The sequence below is a fragment of the Lepidothrix coronata genome, unplaced genomic scaffold (genome assembly GCF_001604755.1).
Source record: "Lepidothrix coronata isolate B3197 unplaced genomic scaffold, Lepidothrix_coronata-1.0 Scaffold245, whole genome shotgun sequence".
Taxonomy (NCBI): Eukaryota; Metazoa; Chordata; class Aves; order Passeriformes; family Pipridae; genus Lepidothrix; species Lepidothrix coronata.
In genome coordinates this window covers 408,624-428,476 of record NW_016690425.1, presented here as the reverse complement: position 1 = coordinate 428,476, position 19,853 = coordinate 408,624, and the positions used below count along the sequence as shown (strand labels likewise).

Genomic DNA, 19,853 nt, shown 5'->3' with positions numbered 1-19,853 from the left:
CGACAGTAGGGAGGCACATTTCAAACTTGGCTTATAATTGTATATACTTTCCTGTCTCTGAAATTCTCTTACATATATTAATGTTATAGCAATCTATATGAACAAAATGGGCAGTATGCCAAAGGGGGTTGTAATTGTCAAGTACCTTGGTATTGTTATTGGAGAGGGGAGGAGGATATCCACTAACAGTGTAATTACATGGCAATTCCAGGGAAATTGATTATTATTAGCTTTTTATGATCACACTAACAAAGTCAATGATCCAAGATGAAATAGCAAAAATTAGTGCTTGAACAATATTCAGAAACAAGGTATCACCAGGTGAGATGTATCTGAAACCAGATAATTCCTGAAATGGAAATGGCCATCTCCCATCAATTATAACTATGGATGTGCTCTATTAAAGCCTGATCCACTTTAATGGGGGACTCCCAGCATGAATGGCCACATAAGTATGCAATGACACATACAGGATCGAGAAGTGGGTGGGTGTTTATTCTAAATACCCACATCACTGGGGTATTTGCACCTTTAACCAACAGAGAGAATTACAGGTAGTGAATACAGATCAATTTCTTCAAGTTGGTTATTGCTTTAACAAAATCTTTTGTCACTTTTTCTAACATCCATCTTCAGTCCCACAAACACAGCATGGAGACTGGATACCTGCATAGTCAGAACTATCATTTGTCAGCCATGTCTTCCCCTTTGAGGCTCTGTGGTTTTATATATAATAATTAAAAACACTTCTCTGTGATGTGAGAAGGCTTTTTGAAAAGGAGAGCAAATTGCTGCAATACAATAGCGTAATATTTTTGAAGGTCATAATAATAAAGTAGGGGAAAGAGAATAATCATTATTGCTCTTTCTTGTAATTAGTTTGCTTTCCGATATCCCACACTGTAACTAGAACATTATTCAAGAACACCCATCACAGTGCTTAACAAGATTTAATGTACATTTATTCTTAACATGTGGAACATATAAAGATTTTATACTGAATAAATGAAATTCATTAAGCCAGAGGAAAAGGAGGAATTTACATCAAGTTTTTTTCTTTTTAACTACATTATCTTGAAATACAAATGCAGATTCTTGTCACTGAAAAATCTTTGAAGTTGTGTTTCTTCCTTTTTTTTCCTGTATATATTTTTGTTGTCTGTAGACTGGTAACCATTTTCTTAAATCAATCCATACGTAACCATTTCCACACCTTGATTTATAAAGCAAATTGTGATCGGCTGCTCTCCCGAAATAGAGCATGACTTTATACATACAGAAACTTGTACATTACCCTCAGTTGTTGGTTTTCTGTGTTGGGTTTTTCCTTTTTTCTTTTTTTTTTTTTATTATTTTTTGGAGATATGGCCCAAATGAAAGAAAAAAATAATTCTACTATCACTTTGTAGATACCACATCATGAAAAAGAAACTAAAAACTTTGTACTAAAAAAAAAAAAATGAGGGTATGTTTCATGTACAACTTCTATATACATCACGGCCCTTAGGCAATAAAAAAATATTTTAAAAAATGATTAAAGGAATTGTGAAGAACTGTCATTGTGGAAGGTCAAAAAAAAAAAAAACAAACAGATGTAGACAAGACAGTTCTGGTGAGGAAGCAATTGATGTTTAACTTCAGGTTTTGTTTAAAAATCTTTTCACTTGACTTTTTTGTTTTGTTTTGCTCCTAGCCTAATGTAACCATTTCTCCTGAGGAGAAACCAGTATCGTTTTGGATTTTGACTACTGACTGACACCCTCCTTGATCCCCTACACCTACATCACTAGAATCTTCTATTGCACAGAGCTTTGGGTGATGGTATACAAGTTTTTTTTTATTTTTTCCTTATTTGAAAAAATAAAACACACAGGAACTTGGTAAGTTGGTTATTTTTCACCTTTTTTTTTCAAAGTGGTGAGATTTTTTTTCCATCATACAATGGTTTGCCATAACATTTTTTAAAAGTCACTAGTTCGCTTCCCAAAAAATATGCAATACAAACATGGAAAAGAACATTGTAAAGGATAATCTATGGAAAAAAAAAGTGTGACCTTTGAATGTACTAGACAGCAACTTTGGTTAAAAAAAATAAAATAAAAAGTTGTACTTATACACATAGACAGCAAATATTAATTTTATAACTGTTCAAATTAATAATTTCTTTAATTCCCAATTGGTAAATAGTGAATGGGGCAGAGGAGCAAAGATTCTTTTTTTTTCCTTCTTCCTACGTTGGATAAACAAGAACAGAAAACAGCCAGTTATATGTGACCCTCTAATCTCCACTCACACATGCTTGGCTTCTCACTTATGTCATAACTGCCCAATCTGAAAAAGTACATCACAGATGACAGATGCAACCAGAGAGTTCAGGACAGCAGATATTGAGATATCCAGCAAACGACCCTCGTGCAAAAGGAACTCTGAGCGGTTCTCGTCCACTCGAGCCATGGCCAGCAAGGCCTTGGCTGCCCTGCACATCATGTCTACGCTAGGCGGCTCCAGAGGCGGAGGCTGCATGTGCATGAGGTTATGCTGGCTCTGCTGGTACTGGGCCATAGTGACCCCATCCTCCAGGAAGCTTATCAAGTTTCCGATACTTCCCTTCTGCACAGCTATTGCCCTTGCTGCTAATGTGTCTCCCTGGGCAAGGTTCGATAAGAGCGCCATGGACATTTCTCGGCAGACCGGGTTTTTGCGGTCCCCGACGTACCTAACTAAAGTAGCGTAGAGTTTCTCCTGACGACTGAATGGGGGGGTGGCCAAGATAAGGTCCACATTATTGTCCTGGATACTGAGCTTACATAGGGTCTCCAGCACAAGTCTTTGAGGCGAAAGAACTGAGTTGGGCCCCACGGTTGGAAAAGGATCCTGTGCCTCTGCAGACGGGCACACCATCCAGTGCAGCAAGCCATCCAAAATTGGCAAACAGATGCTTTCTGTGTAAGCAGACAAGTCTAGCTGCCCAGAAATGTTGGCTAATGTGACCAATGTATTATCCCTCAAGACCTCGAGGCAGTCCCACCACCACTCATCCTTGCTGCAGGCCACCCCTTTGTCCTCCTCTTCCTCTTTCTCGTAAGTCTGCGGCGCTCGCTTTCTTTCCGGATGCTCGTGGTGAAGAAGGATCAGCTTTCCCAGGATCAGCACCAAGCCTGGATGTTTGGACATTTCGGTGTCGTTGCCAGGCACAAAAGACAAGCTACGGACAATATTTGACACACAGATGCAGCGTTTGGCCAAGGAGTCTTGCCAGTGAGTTATGGTGCATAGAGGAGTCTCATCCCGGCTCCTTGGCTCATCCTCTAGCAGTTTAATATTCCGGTGGCTTTTGGCTTGATGGATCCCAAAGGGAAATTTACTGCTCTCTGTTTGGGAACCAGAGTTTGAGTCTTCAGGTAATGCTCCTGGCCGAGCTGAGAGGACATCATCAATGGTTGCTGTTATACTTTTTTCTTGTTGTTCCTCAAATTCACCTTTCCCCTCGAGGTCCTTCTTTTTGCTTGGAGAGTTCAAGGAAGGAGGGGCTTTCCTACGTGGAGGAATCTCCATCTTGCTTTCGAAGTGAGTCTGGATATGCTCAGTTGTGTCACCACCACCAAGCTGCCAGTGGAGAAGTCCACTATCAAACTCCTGAACGCGTCCAAGTTTGTCAGATCGGTCAACAACAAATAGATTATTTTTCTTTACAATCTTTATTGGCAGCTTGTCAAATTTACTGGCTTGTTTTGGCCTCTCACTTGGATCAGCAATGGCACCAGGAGTGGAAAAAACAATGCTCTTTTCTTCTCCTTCTACCTTTTCATCCTCCCCCTCCTCCTCATCTTCATCAAAATAGTCAATACATTCGTCATTCTCATCTTTTCCAGTATCCTCTGCCAAGGACTGACTATCATCTTTCTTGGCTGCTTTGTGATCAAGTGCTTTGTGGCCTGGATCGCCCACTTCATATTCCATAAGGATTCCAAAAATGTCAATCAGGCATTTTCTAAAATATTCTACTAAAAGCTCAAGAAATCCAGATAACTGAGGGGAGAAGAAAGAACATAAAAATCAGATAAATATTTTTGTCTGCATGGAATTTTATTAGGAACACTGTTGCATACATGCCTACATCCCTCATCCTGCTGTGGACTTGTGGCTAGGTCCTGCATTATGGAAGTTAAAAGAAACTCTTCTAGTGTCTGTCTAAACAGTATATAATGTCAAACTATCATGGCTCCATTTGCTTGAACTGTAACAGCTATAAGAAGCACAGAACTTTAATCATATGTCTCCTTTAGGCCTAGTAGACGTCTTAGCCTAGCTGTTCCATCCCCTTCCAAGTGCCTCTTATTCTTGTTTATTTGTACAGAGTACTGAAGTTCCTAACTTAGTTTTTCTGATTTGTATTTTTATTAGATATCTGAAGTTTACAATTCTCCCTCTCCTTCTTTGTCTCTGCAGTTCAGGGTCTGAGTACTGACAGCCTAGATTAACATCCCAACTCTACTGAATAGCTCCCTTTTTGCCTGGCAATAGTTAAAAATTGTTATTGGAGCCTGGTGTTGTAAGTCACCTTCCAGAAACAGTTTTCATTTAGGTTTAACCTTCTTAATTAACTTGTAATCACCTTCTTATGGAAAGGTAGTAGCTGATCTTGGTATTAACTTACGCTCAATGGCTTTATTATTAAAAATTCTTTGCTGTTATGATGTGTTCAGCCCCATTGTCAGGCTTTTAATTTGTTTGTTTTTTGTTTGTTTCTTTTGAAATTGTGGGCTAATAAGTTTTCAGCAAAATGTATCCTTTTGTCCATTCTAGATTCTCTTATGATTGCCAAACCCTTGAACAATTAATAACAAACTGATGCTTATGAACTGCACGAATTATGAGTCATCATATGGAGTCCTGACCACCACTGGAAATAAGAGTTCAAGGCCAAAGTAAAAAAAGACTATTTATTCAAAAGAACATATATATTTACAATATGCCTGGTATTCTGTGCAACTTGCACAGGGTGCAGTAACACAGTTTCTAATAGAAATCAGAGGAGATTCACCTCATTTAACTTCAAACACTGTACTAGCTACACACCTAACCTAATTGTCTAGATTCCTTTTTATAATCAATGGTCTTTTACAGGCCATTTCTAGAATATGATTCATCTGACCTATTTTAGATCTCTTCTTCTACATGAGATGAATCATGCTATAGATACCCTAGTTCTAAAGTTAGGTGGGATGAAATGTACCATTTGTGTCTGCATTTTAAAAAAAAGTAATTATATTTAAAAAATTATGAGTTATACTATTAGTAACCAAGGAAAGAATGAAGAGAGAAACTGAATATTTAATTTGTACAAATTTTAGATAATGTGCATTATCAGCATGCCATTTATTACTATCACCTAACAGGCCAAAGATTAGAGCAGGGCTGGGAGGTAGTGAGGGAAAAATCACACACAGTTAAATCCTGTATTACTTGCATCCTATGGACAGACAGTGGATATTAGCCTTTAAATTGTCACTCTGGTATTTCAGTGAAAACTTAATTCACTGGAAGAAGAAAACAAACAGAAAATAAGCAATTAAAAAAAATCCCACAACCTTGTATGGAACTACTGAAGAGGGACAAGTCATCACCAAAAGACAGCTTTCAAATCAATTTAATATGGTTTTGCAAAGCCTTTTATGGAAACATAAATTAAGCAAGATTACTAACATACTGCTGTTTTCTGGGACTGTGCTTGTACTATGTGAATTTATACATTAGTCTTTCGGCAGTGCTAAAACTCCTATATTCCTACATGCTCCTTTCAACAAGAAACCTCTGTCTTTCAGGCTTATAATTTCCCCTATTCGACTTACATCCACCTTGTTACTCACTGTTACCAATCATTAACAAGTGGACATTTTGCAATATTCAAATTTATGTTGATTAGAAGAAATTGTGAAGGCCATCAGCATTTTGTAGGTATCTTATTTCAGTTCTCCTTCCTTGGAAAGTTGAGAAGTATACTGCTTTCCCACCTACCTGAGAGAGGTTGAAAGTAGCAACAGTGCTGTCATCATACAGAAGAATATTAATAGTGTCTAGCGCCCAGGTACTTTCAGCCAAAAGACCAGATTTAAGAGACATCATCACTCTCCAGGCCTCAGGAGTTACTGGAGAAAGAAGGAGAAGCAAAACGGCATTAGTGCATCCTTGAAGACTGTTAATGAGTTCCTGAAAGATTAAACTGTGACATTCTGAAAATGCAAATTTAAATTAAATAGTTACTGAAACACTGGTGAAGACCCTACTTAAACCACTTAGTTCTGTGCAGTTTTCTCTAATTGCTGATCAGCCTTAATACTGGAGAATATCTTAAGATACCCATTCTTCTTGACTTTGCTGAAGCTGAAATAATCATAAAAACTTCAGGAAGCTGACTAAACTGAATAATCAGTAAACAAAGGTAGAATGTCAGGAGCGTGGAAATCTGAAGTTTGAGAACTTGAATGTATGAAATGTAACTGCAATTTAAGATAAGAAGATACTTGGGAAAGAATAGGGGGAGAAACAAACAGGACAAATAATATGCAATGAATAAATGGACCATTCAAGGGAGGCAGAGACTGTAACTACACAGCAGAACAGCATGAGCTTCCCTGGAATAAGAACAGAGAAAGCTTTGCTCAGCTAAATGTTGCATTGATGACTTAACGGACATTCTGAAAGACCTTTCAACACATCTCATTTTGAAATCTTGAGGCAAGCTTTGTTTTTAATGCATTTCTGGAGACCTTAGGTCTCCATATAAAATACTGCTTTATTTCATGTCAGACTGTCTGGGATGAGTTTTACCTATCATCGTCACTGATGCATATGCTATTACCTTTTTATTGGAGACAACCACATCATAGTTACCAAAGTTCCCTATTTGTCAAAAGTCTTAAAATGTGAAAAAAAAAAAAATCAAAATCAGAGTCCCCTTTTCACAGCTTATTTTGGTTATTTAGCTTTTGTTTTGATGCTTACCAATATCTTTTGAGGTAATCTTTCGTCTTGGTTTTAAGACTGGTTGGGATGCTTCTACAGAGCCCGGGGGGAAGGTAATTTCTCGCCTAATCGGTGGTGGTTGGGGTGGAGGTCCCGTGACCTGCGACACTGGAACTGTGGGTATAACCTTTTGCATCTTCATGGAGGGGAGGAAAGGAGACTTGCTTGGAGACATACGGTTTTCCAAAGAGCGCTGGAAGGATGCTGGACTTGGAGCTCTAGAGATGTGGTTTGGCATAGAGGGTGGTGTCTGGTAGGATGACTGAGGAGGTCTAGTGATAGGCTGCATGGAGGCTGAGGATGACATATAAGAAGGCTGACGTTGGTTGACATGAGAAGGCCACTGACTCTCGTGGTTTATCCTCTGGTCAGGTACCATCATATCATCAGTGCGATTCATCCCTGGATACGGTGGGGCCTGTGCAGGGCCTCCTGGACCTTGCCTGTTCTGGTAAGGGTAAGGCATATCATTTCGTGTCGGCCACATGTTCTGCTGAGGACCTTCACTGGAGGATGACGACTGCATAGGGCCACCAATCATCTGGGGAGGTATTCCATGCTGCTGCATTTGTCCTGGGCCCTGCATCCTCTCCCTGTTATATGGATATGGATACTGTCCCTGCATGGGTCTCCTGTCAGGCCCTGTGTAAGCGTTGCTGTACTGGTTATACATTTCCTGTTGCTGGTTGCCATACTGCATGTTATACATATCCCCTTCATGGCGTTTGGCTGGAGGCCCATACATGCCATCCATGTGTCTTTTATAGTTCTGAAAAAAAATTTTCAAAAGATGTGTCACTTTTACTCCATACACAATACAAATATACTGGCTGAAGGCTCGTTAAAAAAGCTGGAGGTGCTTTGTTCTAGAGGGATTGTGCTGATTCCAGAGTCAGGGATGCAGTGGTACCGTTAGCCTTTCTTTTTAAGCCTCTGTTTTGCTGTGCTTGCAACCAAATACTAAAAGGAAACTTATCCTTGGGCTAAATTTTCTTATGCTTCCTCTAATTTTCTCCCTTTCCCTTTCCTTTCCTATCTGTCAGATTAAATTCCACTGGTCATTTCAGACATGCATGCAAAGGCAATAGTCCTCACTAACTAAAATATCTTCACTTCTTTTTTATGCTTAGTCTACTAAGAAGAAAAATCTTTAAAAAAATTCAGAACCACCCAGTGAATCTTTTCAAGAGACAAGCACTGAGTAAGTTCTTAAAGTAACAAGATATGCTGCAAGCATGTCTGAAACATTGGATCTTATAGTAGGACATAGGCTACACACAGTAAATTTATTAGTAGGAGAAAACAATTCTGCTGCATTTGACACTCTGGGTAATTCCCAGGAATGTCTTCTGTTTGGGCAACTGTCCTCTTCCCAAACCATCCTAATCAATTTAATTTACTGTGAGAATATTACAGCAAATGGTCACATCCAAACATTCTATTCTAGTTTATGCAGGTTCTTACCCTGCTGTTCAATAATGTAACTTAAGCAATGTAACTAAAAGCTGCCACCTATGGTTTATTCCCTCTTTGTTTCTCACCCTCTCAAGTGGGGAATGTTGTGTGAGGTAAGCTATTTTACCTTGGGGAGAGCTGAGTGGTTTTTAAACCATATAAGCTCGTATGTATTTATGTTTAAGATGGCAAAACAAAAAAAAGACATGTTGCTGTGTGAGGGGAAGGTGGTAAGGTTCTAGTTCCTGTGGGAGTTTGTTCCATAGTTCAAACCACACTGAGTGCTCTGAAGCAAAAAAATGGGAATTAAATGGGTGATTTTTGAATATATGATCTATGGCAAATTCAAAGTTACAGCTCCCCTGGAAACTGTAGCTCAGTCACATTGCACAATGTATACTAATGCACTAGAGTTAAGATCAGATAAAATTCTGTATGTATTCAATATGGGAAAGTTAAAACAGCTCTGGGATTCATAAACTCATCTTCCAACTTTGGTGCACATAAACCCACAACTACTGTATTGCATGGAAATTATTTTTTTTTCAAACTTGCAATAGAGCTGTCTGGCTATCTGAGAAATACCTGTTTCCAGCCTTACATGAACTACTGTACTAAATTCCACCCTTGGGACCAATTTATACATTAAGAAATGACTTGGCAGTTGCCACACCTAAAAAGGCGGTGTTTCTTTTGCCACAGTGACTCAGTGCTTACAGTAGACACTTGGGAATGAAGCATGTGCCTTTTTAAAAGCACTTCAGCACTCTTGTATCTGTAGTGGCAACAGTCCTAATAGTATCCGGTGCTGAGGACAGTGATGGGCCTGAGCTCCCCCCTCCTGTATAAAGGTTTGGCAAGAGACTAAGGCTGCACAACATGTCTCTCTCTCCACCAGGGATGTGGAATTCTGAGACCTCACAGAAGACAAAAACCCACCAATAAGGTCACCTGCTGCATAACAGCTCTTGGGGTATAAGCATTCATACAGGAATTGAAAAACCTGACTCGAAGTGTTTCATTAGCCCCAGGAGTTCATGCTCCAATCAATTCCATTGCAGGTCATTCCCTAGCCTTCAGGTTGGAGATAAAGCTTTGAAAGGGTCATTTTTCACATTCTTCTTGTACCACTACAGAGTAAGATTTAGGAAATTGTAAATAAACTAGTGGCAACCGAGTCTCTAGATAAATGAAGAAATGGAATCCTCTGGGGATGGGAGGGAGAGGCCGAGGCTGGTCAGGATCCTTGTCCTTCATTCTTCACTGCTTTTCTGCATTAATGCATTTTGCATTCAAGAATCATTGTACAAAGTATATAAACAGCACTAAGGACAGGGCCAAATATATTTTTAAAAATTCTAGCTGTCTCCTTGCCTAAATGAACATGTAGTTAATACATTCCCTGCACGTGTTAGCATGGAATATCACAAACTGTTCTGTTATGTATCTTTGCAATTTCCCCACTAAATCACCTAGACTGCTAGCGTATGCTCGTCATAAAAAATAAAACAGTTTTTCAACTATGCTATTTTTGAGATGTTATGAACCAAAGAGATAAGCAACAAATTCTGAAATTTAAATTTATATATATTTTTCATACTGTGCAATTTAAGATCTCTTTTGGGTTCCCCACAGCACCCTCCCTCCCACCCTTGCCCCTGACTTCCCCCACCGAAAAGGACTATCTGAAATTGGCTGAAAACTAGTTTACATTTTAGTTTTTTTATAATAAGGAAATAGCTTCTATTTTGGAAGCTAACTTCAAGTATTGTATGACTAAAAATAAATTAGTAACATGCAGAATGAAACTGATCCTGTTGAAGTCAGTGGAGTTTTGCTATTGACTTATAAGATGGGATTTTGCTCACAAGGTATGAATCATATACCTAAGAAAAATAATCTTATAAATTAATATAATTTATATTTTTGAAGTTATTACAAAGTTAGGGAGATTGGAATGTACAAACATTTAAACTATTTTTAATGCCAATAACGTTCTCTCTTATGTATTTGTACCATATTATTAGTAGAGATAACATGTAGGAATATGCCATCTGATCTATATTAAAGATAGGTATCCCATATGACCCAGCACAGCAGTGTAAATAACTGAGTGTGTTGCACATTTTACTTTGTTCCAGTTTTCTGTTGGGTTCACTTAGCTGCATGACATTAAGTTAAGGCCCTTCAACCTGCCAGCCAAGTGGCTCTCCTATTTGTTTCTGGAACTCAGGCAACATCACTTTACTTGTCTATGCATTATATTTCCCAGTCTGCTGGTTATTAACTTGGGACAATCGCTTGATGCACATCCAAACCCACAGAACATCTGTTAGAATTTACACTCTTCCAGTGTAATGAGCACATTTTCCTATAGCTGCACATACAGTGCTCATCCATACAGGCTATGATTTTGACCAAAATTACAGTGCTCCTCTGTGCCAAAAGCAATATATCAAATAAAAAAATTTTTGAATGTATACAAAATTTTGGGGTCAATTTTATTAACCAAAGGTTATGAATATAGCCATCTTCCCCTCTCCTACCTGCTGCTGTGGATACATGCCAGGTTGATGTCCTCCATATGGTGGCTGTCCTGAGGGAGGTCCTTGTCCTGGATACTGCTGCCCATATGGTTCATGCCTAAAATAAAGCATTCAAAGCAACACTTAGAGCTGTTGGAACTTCTAAGCCACCAGGAAAAGTAAAATACTCTGTTGATCTTGCACCTTGAAGGTATTCGCCATTCGGAAACAAAGTGAAGGTGTAGTATGGTATGATCCTGAGCTTGATGTAGTAAGCTCTGCTGGAGCTGGTAGTGGGAAAAAGGAGATAAAGTACAAGAAAGCAGGAGCAGTGAAGATGCAACAAGGAGGTTTAGAGGGAGCAGTCAGGTACGGGAACAAGTTAAGGTCAGCAAAGAGGTAAGAAAGGCAGCTGCAGCTGCTGAGAACCCATCTTCGGTGGAAAAGTATCTGATGTACAGCTCAAAGGCTGCAAGTAAAAATTCTTGTGTTGTAACATTTGTAACATGCCAGTCTACTAGCAAGCTACTTTCTGGATCATTCAAGAATATAATCAATAGTTGACTGCCAATTTAAAGTGAGTAAAAACAGTACTCATAATTTTGCTAATGTTCATGTCATTGTTAATTAAAGCTACATAATGAAGCATACACATAAGAGACAGAGTTGCATTGCACTTGGAAACTTACCTGTGGTCTTTAAGACCTCTGAGGAGCACTATAGTGTAACTGCAATATTTTTAGCACATCTGAATGAAATTTAGGTTGCTGAAATGAAGTACTTGGAAAGTATTAAGATTGATAAATAACACTGTATTGCAGGCCAATATGTCAGTAATTCCTCTCTGTACACTACCAGTGAGAACACATCTACAATTAGAGGATAATTATGGAAGTAATATATCAGGGAGAACCACAGAAACAGAGGACTGGGGAACCTGACATATTACAAGATCTAATGGAACCTAATTTTTCAAAAAGCATAGAAAACTCACTTTTTTTTTTGAGAGATGACCACAGTGAAAGCAATAGCAGTTCAGTATCTTCTAAAATTATGATGTGAATGGAGAGAAATTCTCTAATGCCAGTTAAAAGAACGATGTAAACTGAAGGGAGTTGCCTATAGCTGTCCAAGATGGTACAAACAATAAGCTAAAACTGAGCAAAGGTACACGTATGTTATACATAAGGGAACACTTTCTAAATGTTCAGTTTGTTAGCCACAGGATAACCACAAGCCAGGTGAACTTGTGGGAAGCTTCAGAAGTGGTGTCATTTAATGCTGCTCTGAAGAACCTGGGCCCATAAATTATATTCTAGTTCAGTGTTGGCAGGCAGATATACAAGGGAGGATGAACACTCCTTTTCTAACATCTCTGATTCTGTGACTACAGAAAGTCAACTGATTCACCCAAGGCTCTGTCGTCCCCCCCCAGAAACCGAACCAATGGTAAAAGCCTAAACAAGAACAGGCAAAACAGAAGTAACACACCAAGAGGCCACATATTCTGTCTATGTGCTCTCACAGAGGCTGCTAGCACTCACTAGCTGGTTATTGTGGGTATTACAAACAGAGAAATCAGTGTTCACCTTTGCTGGCCAGGGTAACGATTAGGAGAATACATGCTTGGGTCACTGTTTGAAGGCACCATGTTGCTTTGACCAGGTGGTGCCATACTGCCTTCAGGACCCAGCCCATGATCCGACCTAAAAATGACAAAGGAAACCTCATTCTGTAAAAAGCACTTATTCTCCAAAGTTGTCAACAAAATAAAACAAATCATGCCCCTTAAAGAAAACAGTCTCTTGACTTATCACCTTCCAGTGGAACCCTTACTGTCACTGACTCCCCAGCACTGTGACCTGTTGAACAATATGATTGTATCTGTTCTAGTTTACACATCTACTACTTGAAACTTCTGACCAAAAACTACTCTGCCACACTGCACCACTCTGTCTACCATCAGGAAACAAAAAGTGAAGCTAAAGTACACAGGCTAATGAAAGAAAAAGCAGGAATACAGCCAGAGCTGCAAAACCTACTAGAATACTTAATATAATCCAAGCATTCCCAGACCATTCTGTTTGCTAAACCAATGCTTAGACATCAGTGATTATACCGACTTTTTTTCCAAAGCCTTTCCGCAAATAAACAAAAGAGGACCAAATTTATTTTGTGTACTTCACTGAAAGACCAACTTATAAGGGCCCTGATGGACACGTTGCAAGACTGATGTCCCTGCAGCTCAGCCAACAGGCTCCAGACTCTTCAAAGGCAATTCACGAACAGACCACAAATCACACATGTTTAGACTGCGCATTCTGTTTTCATATAAAAAGCCAAACGGCAACTGTTTGGGTGAAAACACGGCCAGAAGACTAACTCAAGTGCTACTTTATGCCATCATAGCCCAGCCCCGCCCAGCTGCCAGCTGAAGGCAGCTGTCAAACACACCCACGAGCTGATCTGCTGCAACTTCAGTGACTTCTAAGGTGTGACAGTTCCTCTTTATTAATTTCTGTGAACAGCTAGACTCAGTCATCACCAGTGGTTTGACTCGCAGTGATTCAGTAAGATGCTGTAGGAAATGTAGGCTGCTATGTTCTCTGCAAGGTGCAATGAGAAAATGAGAAGGGGAGAGACGGGATCATTTTCACTAATGGGCTTTGCTTTTTCCTAAAGATTGACTCACCTCCTGTCATAGCCACTTCCATAAGTGAACTGCTGTCGCTGGCTCATGCTCATGTTGGACATTGCTCCAGATGGACTCTGGTTATACATATCTTGTATTCCACTGTTAGGCATTTGTCCAGGGGTCATGAAAGGCTCATTGCTTCCAGGCACTGTAACAGTAAGGGAAATTAAATTTATTATTCTGGGTGTTTGAAGATCTCTTTCTATTAAATGAAGTATTTTAAAAGAATGTTCAGATTCCTAACACTGCCAGGGAGAATTAGCTGGTGTCTGACAAGCTCTCCGGGGTCTGATGAGAACACAGGAAGCAGCACCACAACCAAGATGATAGGTATAATATTAAGGAGCTGAAAGTGAGGAAAGAAATCTCATCCTATGGAACTGAGCTGATCAGGCACCAGGCAGCTTCTTCCCTCTGGTCTTCATAGCTGAAGATGAACTTGCTCTTGTTCTTTTCACCCCAAACAATGCTAAATATGAATGCAAACATAAGCCTTACAAAACAGATGAAAGCAAATCTCCTAGTTTGAATTACAAAGCTGTCAGAATCAGGCATTTATCTCCCTCCATAAAACCCTCATATACATATATACAATAATTTAATTATGGAAGGGATACTGTATCCTAATGCTGCTTCTCAAGCAGGATGGGCATATTCTATGGGTTCAATAAAAGGCACACTGACTGTTAGTGGATATAAATCATCAAGCAAATAGAAGAGACTTTGGCCTTTAGTCCCTCATAGTAGATACCAAACAGAGGTATTTCTGTTTCGACAGGATAAAGTGAAATGTATGACAAAGTGCAATACACCCACTTAATCTCACATATATATAAAACCTGAAGTGAATCTAAGGCAGTGAGCGTTTTCCCTTCCTTCAGTGGTGTTCTATGTTAGTGTCCACAGTACAGGCAAAATGATTTAAAGGAAAGGCTTTAAAATAATCACATCAAATTAACAATCTCTTTTAAAGCATCTCCCCATTCCATCACATTGCTCTCTTTCCCCGATTTCTGGGCCTCTTCTTCCCATTCCTCCCTTTTGCTCCCTTTCAGTTTACACTTCATCTCCTCCACTTGCTCTTCTCTTTGCAGCCATTATGAACCCCGCTTGTGTTCTTTCCTCCCACTTTCCTATATATGAGGCATGCAAGATTGATTCATTTTAAGCACATTTTACAATATCCACAAAACCATCTGTAGATTAAGTGCCCAAAAGGACCAGAGTAAATTTTGACATTAATTTAAAATTTTGCTTTCTAAAAATAAACAAACTTTGAGTGTGTTTATGACCTTTTGTCAGGGACTGTCCAAATGAGAAAAAAATTAGTTTTACTATTCTGAAAAGTATGTAAACTGAGACAAAGAGCATTAGGAGACTTGCTCAGTCAGTTCCACACAGTAAATTCCCAGTTTGGTCCTAGTACAACCAGGCATGTTGCTTCACCACTTCACATTCTAACAGTGAAGTCCGGGATTTGATTTACAGAGTGGCTAACCAAGAAACACAAAATCTAATCCCATGAATTTATGCCACTTCCTAATGTATTCCTGCAAGCATTTTTAGGATTCTGTTAATTCCAAAATAAGCAGTATGACTGAGTGGGGAAAATACGACCAGACTAGAATGAAACACAATTGCACTGCACCTCTCTTTTTGCTACTAGGATACCAACAACAAAATCAGCAAAGTGAGAAAGCCCATTCTGACTAGAACATCGTGATTACACAGACGCAGGGAAGAAAACTTAAGCTCCCAACAAAGAAAATACCTTTTCTCATTCCACCGAAAGGATCTTTATTCGGCTCATATGGCATCCTTCCCATCATATCTGGCATATTTATTCCCTGCTGGTATGGTGCATTTGGCGTCATGGAGTTTCGCTTTGGGAACGCTGAATCACTTACATCAGAAAAGGGATCATGCACACTAACTGCGCTGTTTCTACCAGATGAGAAAAAGGAGGCATTAACATCATCATGTATTCATAAGAATTGTGAAAACAGACTGGACTACAATACAACTAGCCCATGATGCTGTGGCAGTGATCAGTGTAGGATATATCCAAGGAAGATCAAAAGACTTTCAGAGCAGACAATCATAAAAAAGAGTCTATCCACTTCTTCCCCTGGCTTCTTTGTCTACTTACCTTAGAGATCAGGGCTTTTCATCAAATCCACTGTTTGTGCACTTGTATTATTCATTTAAAAGTCTAAACCTTCCTGAAATTCCACTAAGCTGTTTTGCTGGCTTTTACATAGTGAAAGAAAACTCAATCTGAATAGAAGATGATTAAAAAAAGGTTCTTGCTATCCTTAGTATTAGAGATGGAGAAAAAAAGAACCTAAGTACACTAAGTTTGGAGTGGCCCTGTACACAGCCCAGAGCTCAGCTGTGTTCCTTTATGCTGAGAAGTCATATAGAACTTTTTTGCTGGACTTCAGTGGACTAAGGGTTGTTAAAGAATGGTAAGAAGGCTTCACTTCAGATTAAGTCGGTCTGTGTGACTTAAAGGACACAGAACTAAAAGGGATCTCTTGGTCCATCCAGTTGAATCCTCTATCTCATATTGTATATGCTTTCCATAATTTGAATTTCAGTAACACCTTAAACCAACACATTTCTCCTTCCTGAGCATGTCTGGACCTGTATACCACAGGAGTACAGGTTGTGGTTCTGTGTTGGTGCTGTTGGGTTTCACCTTCCTCTCCACGATTGACATTCACATACAGTCCTTTGCACTGGTGTGTGTCTGATGCTTCCCTGGTGTTTAGAAAGCTAATGCACCTCCTCTTTCCCTCTCTCCTCTCCAAAAATAACTAATTTTCTTCCACTTTTCAGTCTCTGACTGGTTCACCAAAGAATCAGTTGAGTGCCTAAGCAGCTGGGAAAGACTAGACTAAACTGCTGTAGAACTAGAGCCCAATAAAAAAATGAAGCAAAGTGCTTTTCATACCTGCCACCCTGCATAGGTGTCATCTGTCCATGAGGTGTGGATGCTGGTGTTGGGGGCTTCAAATCGCCTGGCACTTCTGTCATGGAATTACTACCAGTGGACTGTGGAGTCTGTGGGCCTTGCAAGGAACCAGAATTAGCTGGGAAATTAAAGAAAAAGGAAATATTAAAAGGTAGCAGCCAAATTCCTAGGGAAATAATAATCATCGAAGGAAACTGGTTCTTTCCTCCAGAAGCCTATGTATACCTTATTCCATCTCAGTACTTTATAAATTCCCCAAAATCCTCTGAGATCAGGGTATGCTGTGCAGTAATAGCCATCATCTTTCCTAGAACTATGAATTTAATCTGCTGCCTGAAGCAGCGTGAGTAGAAATCATCTAGATGAAGGATCATTTAAATCAGAGGTCAGAGATACAAAGTTAATTGTCTATAGTTTACAACAGAGTAAATGAAGGTTGTACTTTTGCACAGCTTCTTCATATAATCACTATCACAACACACATTTATAAGGCAAATTTCAGTCAGAAGCTTTTAATCACAAATTTAAGCTACTATATTAATATAAATTCATCATTTCATTTAGCACTAAAAAGCAGACATTTCCATGGTGAAAGATGGCCAATGATTAGTGGCACACTGATCCCTATGTCAACTTCAAGATAGCACAAGAAAAGCTTGTATTTCAGAAATGCGAAAGGCAATCTGAGATCACAAGAAAATGCTCACTGAAAGTACAATTTGAACAGGAGGCTATAGCTAACACTCCCAAGAGAACCACAAAAATAGCAATGGACACTAACAAAATGCAGTTAGGGTCAGTCATTGTAAAGCATACGTAACAAGATCAAGTCAATTCTGCAAAGCATTCTACTTAATCTGCAAAAACATATACGTTGAGATCTCGGACAGCAGTGGAGTATCTGCACTAGTGCCCCCTTTAACCACTGTAAATAGCCTGATATTCTCAATATGACAAGTGTAGAAAAGCATTTACTTTTGTATTCTGATGAGACTAAGCAGCAATAAGGGCATTAAATGTATACACCATATAAGCTACTGATAAAATACATCCAGACCAGTCTTTCACAGTAGATACTGAAGTTACTATTTTCATATGACTATTGAGGAGAAACAGCCCTCAACTTCAAAGATCTGATATAATAGTTTTATGATTTAGAAGGTAGTAAGTGGGGATTAGTAATGCCATCTAAGCTTTGGATCTCACTGGCCTTGCAGCAGAAATTCTACACAAGGAGAACTTGTAGGATTCAAGTCTTCAATTGGGAAAAAAATTAACAACAGAAAAAATTCACAAATCTAACAGACTCAGAAAGATGTGGATTTGGCTTGAGAGGTCCTTCTTTTTTATGAACTGTCATGTAAACATTTTATAGTGCCTGACTATATACATTCAACAACCAATTAACAAAACTTTATAAATTACTGTTAGAGGGAAAATTGCAACAAGCAGTATGGGCTTTTCTTCTGTATGTCAAAGAGAGAGTAGTTTATAATTGACTCAGAATCCTAGAACACTCATCATCTTGACAGGCAGAGCTTGTTTTTAACTGAAGAACACCTTTTTTATATGTGTTTCATTTATATCCATAACACATGTTCCCCTATCTGGAAATCAGTCTCAGTAGCAAGTACATATGTAAAATCCACATTGTGTAGACCACATTGTTCTTGTCCTCAGCTTTCTGAGGCATGTTTGGATTATGCTCACATAATAATGAGGTTCTAAAAAAAGTTTAAGAAAAGCTCTCTGATTGCATTAATACAGTAACATTTGCAACAATTAATGCTACAGTTAACTGAAGGCTTTAGTGCTATAATAAAATAAAATCCCTATGATAATAAAAACCCCTCATCATAGTCACAAAAAATCAGCCCTTTGTATATATGACCCCTGAGCGAGCCAGGATCATTCTCCCACCCTTGAGCTTCAAACACAATTCTAGATTCTTCTAGAAAACTTGAAAGCATTTCTGAGTTAACCCACACATTGTCACATACCATCTTGCTATATTAGAAACATATAAGTAAACATCTCAGTGTACCCATAGACTTGCTGTAAATTCTGATAGTGCCTAACCCTGCACATTCTCTTATGGTGGGTTATTAAGCAGCAATTAAGTTCTTCCCAACCCTACCTGAGCAAGAGCTTAATTCATATCTCAAGTAAACCTAAAGAAAACAAGTAAAAGATCTTTTTGGTATTCATGGGCTGCTGGAATGCAGAATCTTTATTATGAATAACAATGTGTTTTATATAATCTTATATAAAGAAAGGTTTAAAAGCAAAAAGAATATAACCAACCGAAAAGCTACATGTCAAATTTCTATCTTCTGGGTGGTGATTACAGGGTTGGTTATTTTTCCTCAGACTCTTTCTAAATGACTGGTTATAAAGAACTGAAAAAATGGAAGGCAAATGCTATCACAAGAAGTGCAAAGTCTCTGGTACTGCTTTGTTAATACATTTTGCCCTTGACCTCCATTGGGTCAAGTACACTTCTACAGAATTGGGACTGCAAGTGTTTCAATCTCTGGCTTAGGACATCATCTTCCAAGAAGAGCCTGTATTTCATATTTCACCATAAATTTTACATTTACTAAGCTGCACTCTGAAATTTTTGCATCTATATTCACACAGTTTTTATCATGTTAGAGGTTTAATTTTGATTGTGGACATCCTGAAATAGAAAATGTACTTCTTAAAGTGCTTCATAAGCTTCAGTATTAAACAAAGAACTAAGAAGGAAGACAAACAACAATGTTCTTTTAGGAAAGGTAATCTCTGCTTACATGATTCTGTAGCTATCTTGGGGTTGGTCCAGGAAAATCCCTGTATGTACACAGCTATTGAATTCCTCATCTCACATCCACATCTAAACAACACTTGTCTTTCAAGTATCATAACAGATTCCTGAGACTATATTTTTAACAATAGAAAATGCATAAAAAATTAAATACAATTGACATCTCGGTCAGTGAGAAGGTGAGGTCCTACAAACTCTTCCACAGTTCACTCAACAGCATGTATTATTCTGTGCAGCATGGAATTATAGTAGTGGTATGGCTTTTTCCTTGCAAAGCCTGCATGGCAGCTAATACTGCTTTCAGGAAAGACCCTGATTTACCAGAAAAGAAATATGCAGCTGAAAAAAGATATAAATCTTTCTCTTGCC

At 38.8% G+C, this 19,853-nt stretch overlaps 1 protein-coding gene across 1 annotated transcript in view; it reads right to left on the bottom strand.

Moving 5' to 3' along the window:
- Positions 1-933: 933 nt before the first annotated feature.
- ARID1B (AT-rich interaction domain 1B) overlaps positions 934-19,853 on the bottom strand; it is a 323,028-nt gene continuing 304,108 nt past the window's right edge. Inside the window, exons 16-22 of the mRNA XM_017834907.1 lie at positions 16,658-16,796; positions 15,473-15,645; positions 13,699-13,849; positions 11,028-11,124; positions 7,006-7,795; positions 6,019-6,149; positions 934-4,029 (exon numbers count right to left, since the gene is read on the bottom strand). Of these exons, the coding sequence (XP_017690396.1) occupies positions 2,317-4,029; positions 6,019-6,149; positions 7,006-7,795; positions 11,028-11,124; positions 13,699-13,849; positions 15,473-15,645; positions 16,658-16,796 (3,194 nt within the window). The 3' untranslated portion in view covers positions 934-2,316. The remainder of the gene's footprint in view (positions 4,030-6,018; positions 6,150-7,005; positions 7,796-11,027; positions 11,125-13,698; positions 13,850-15,472; positions 15,646-16,657; positions 16,797-19,853) is intronic.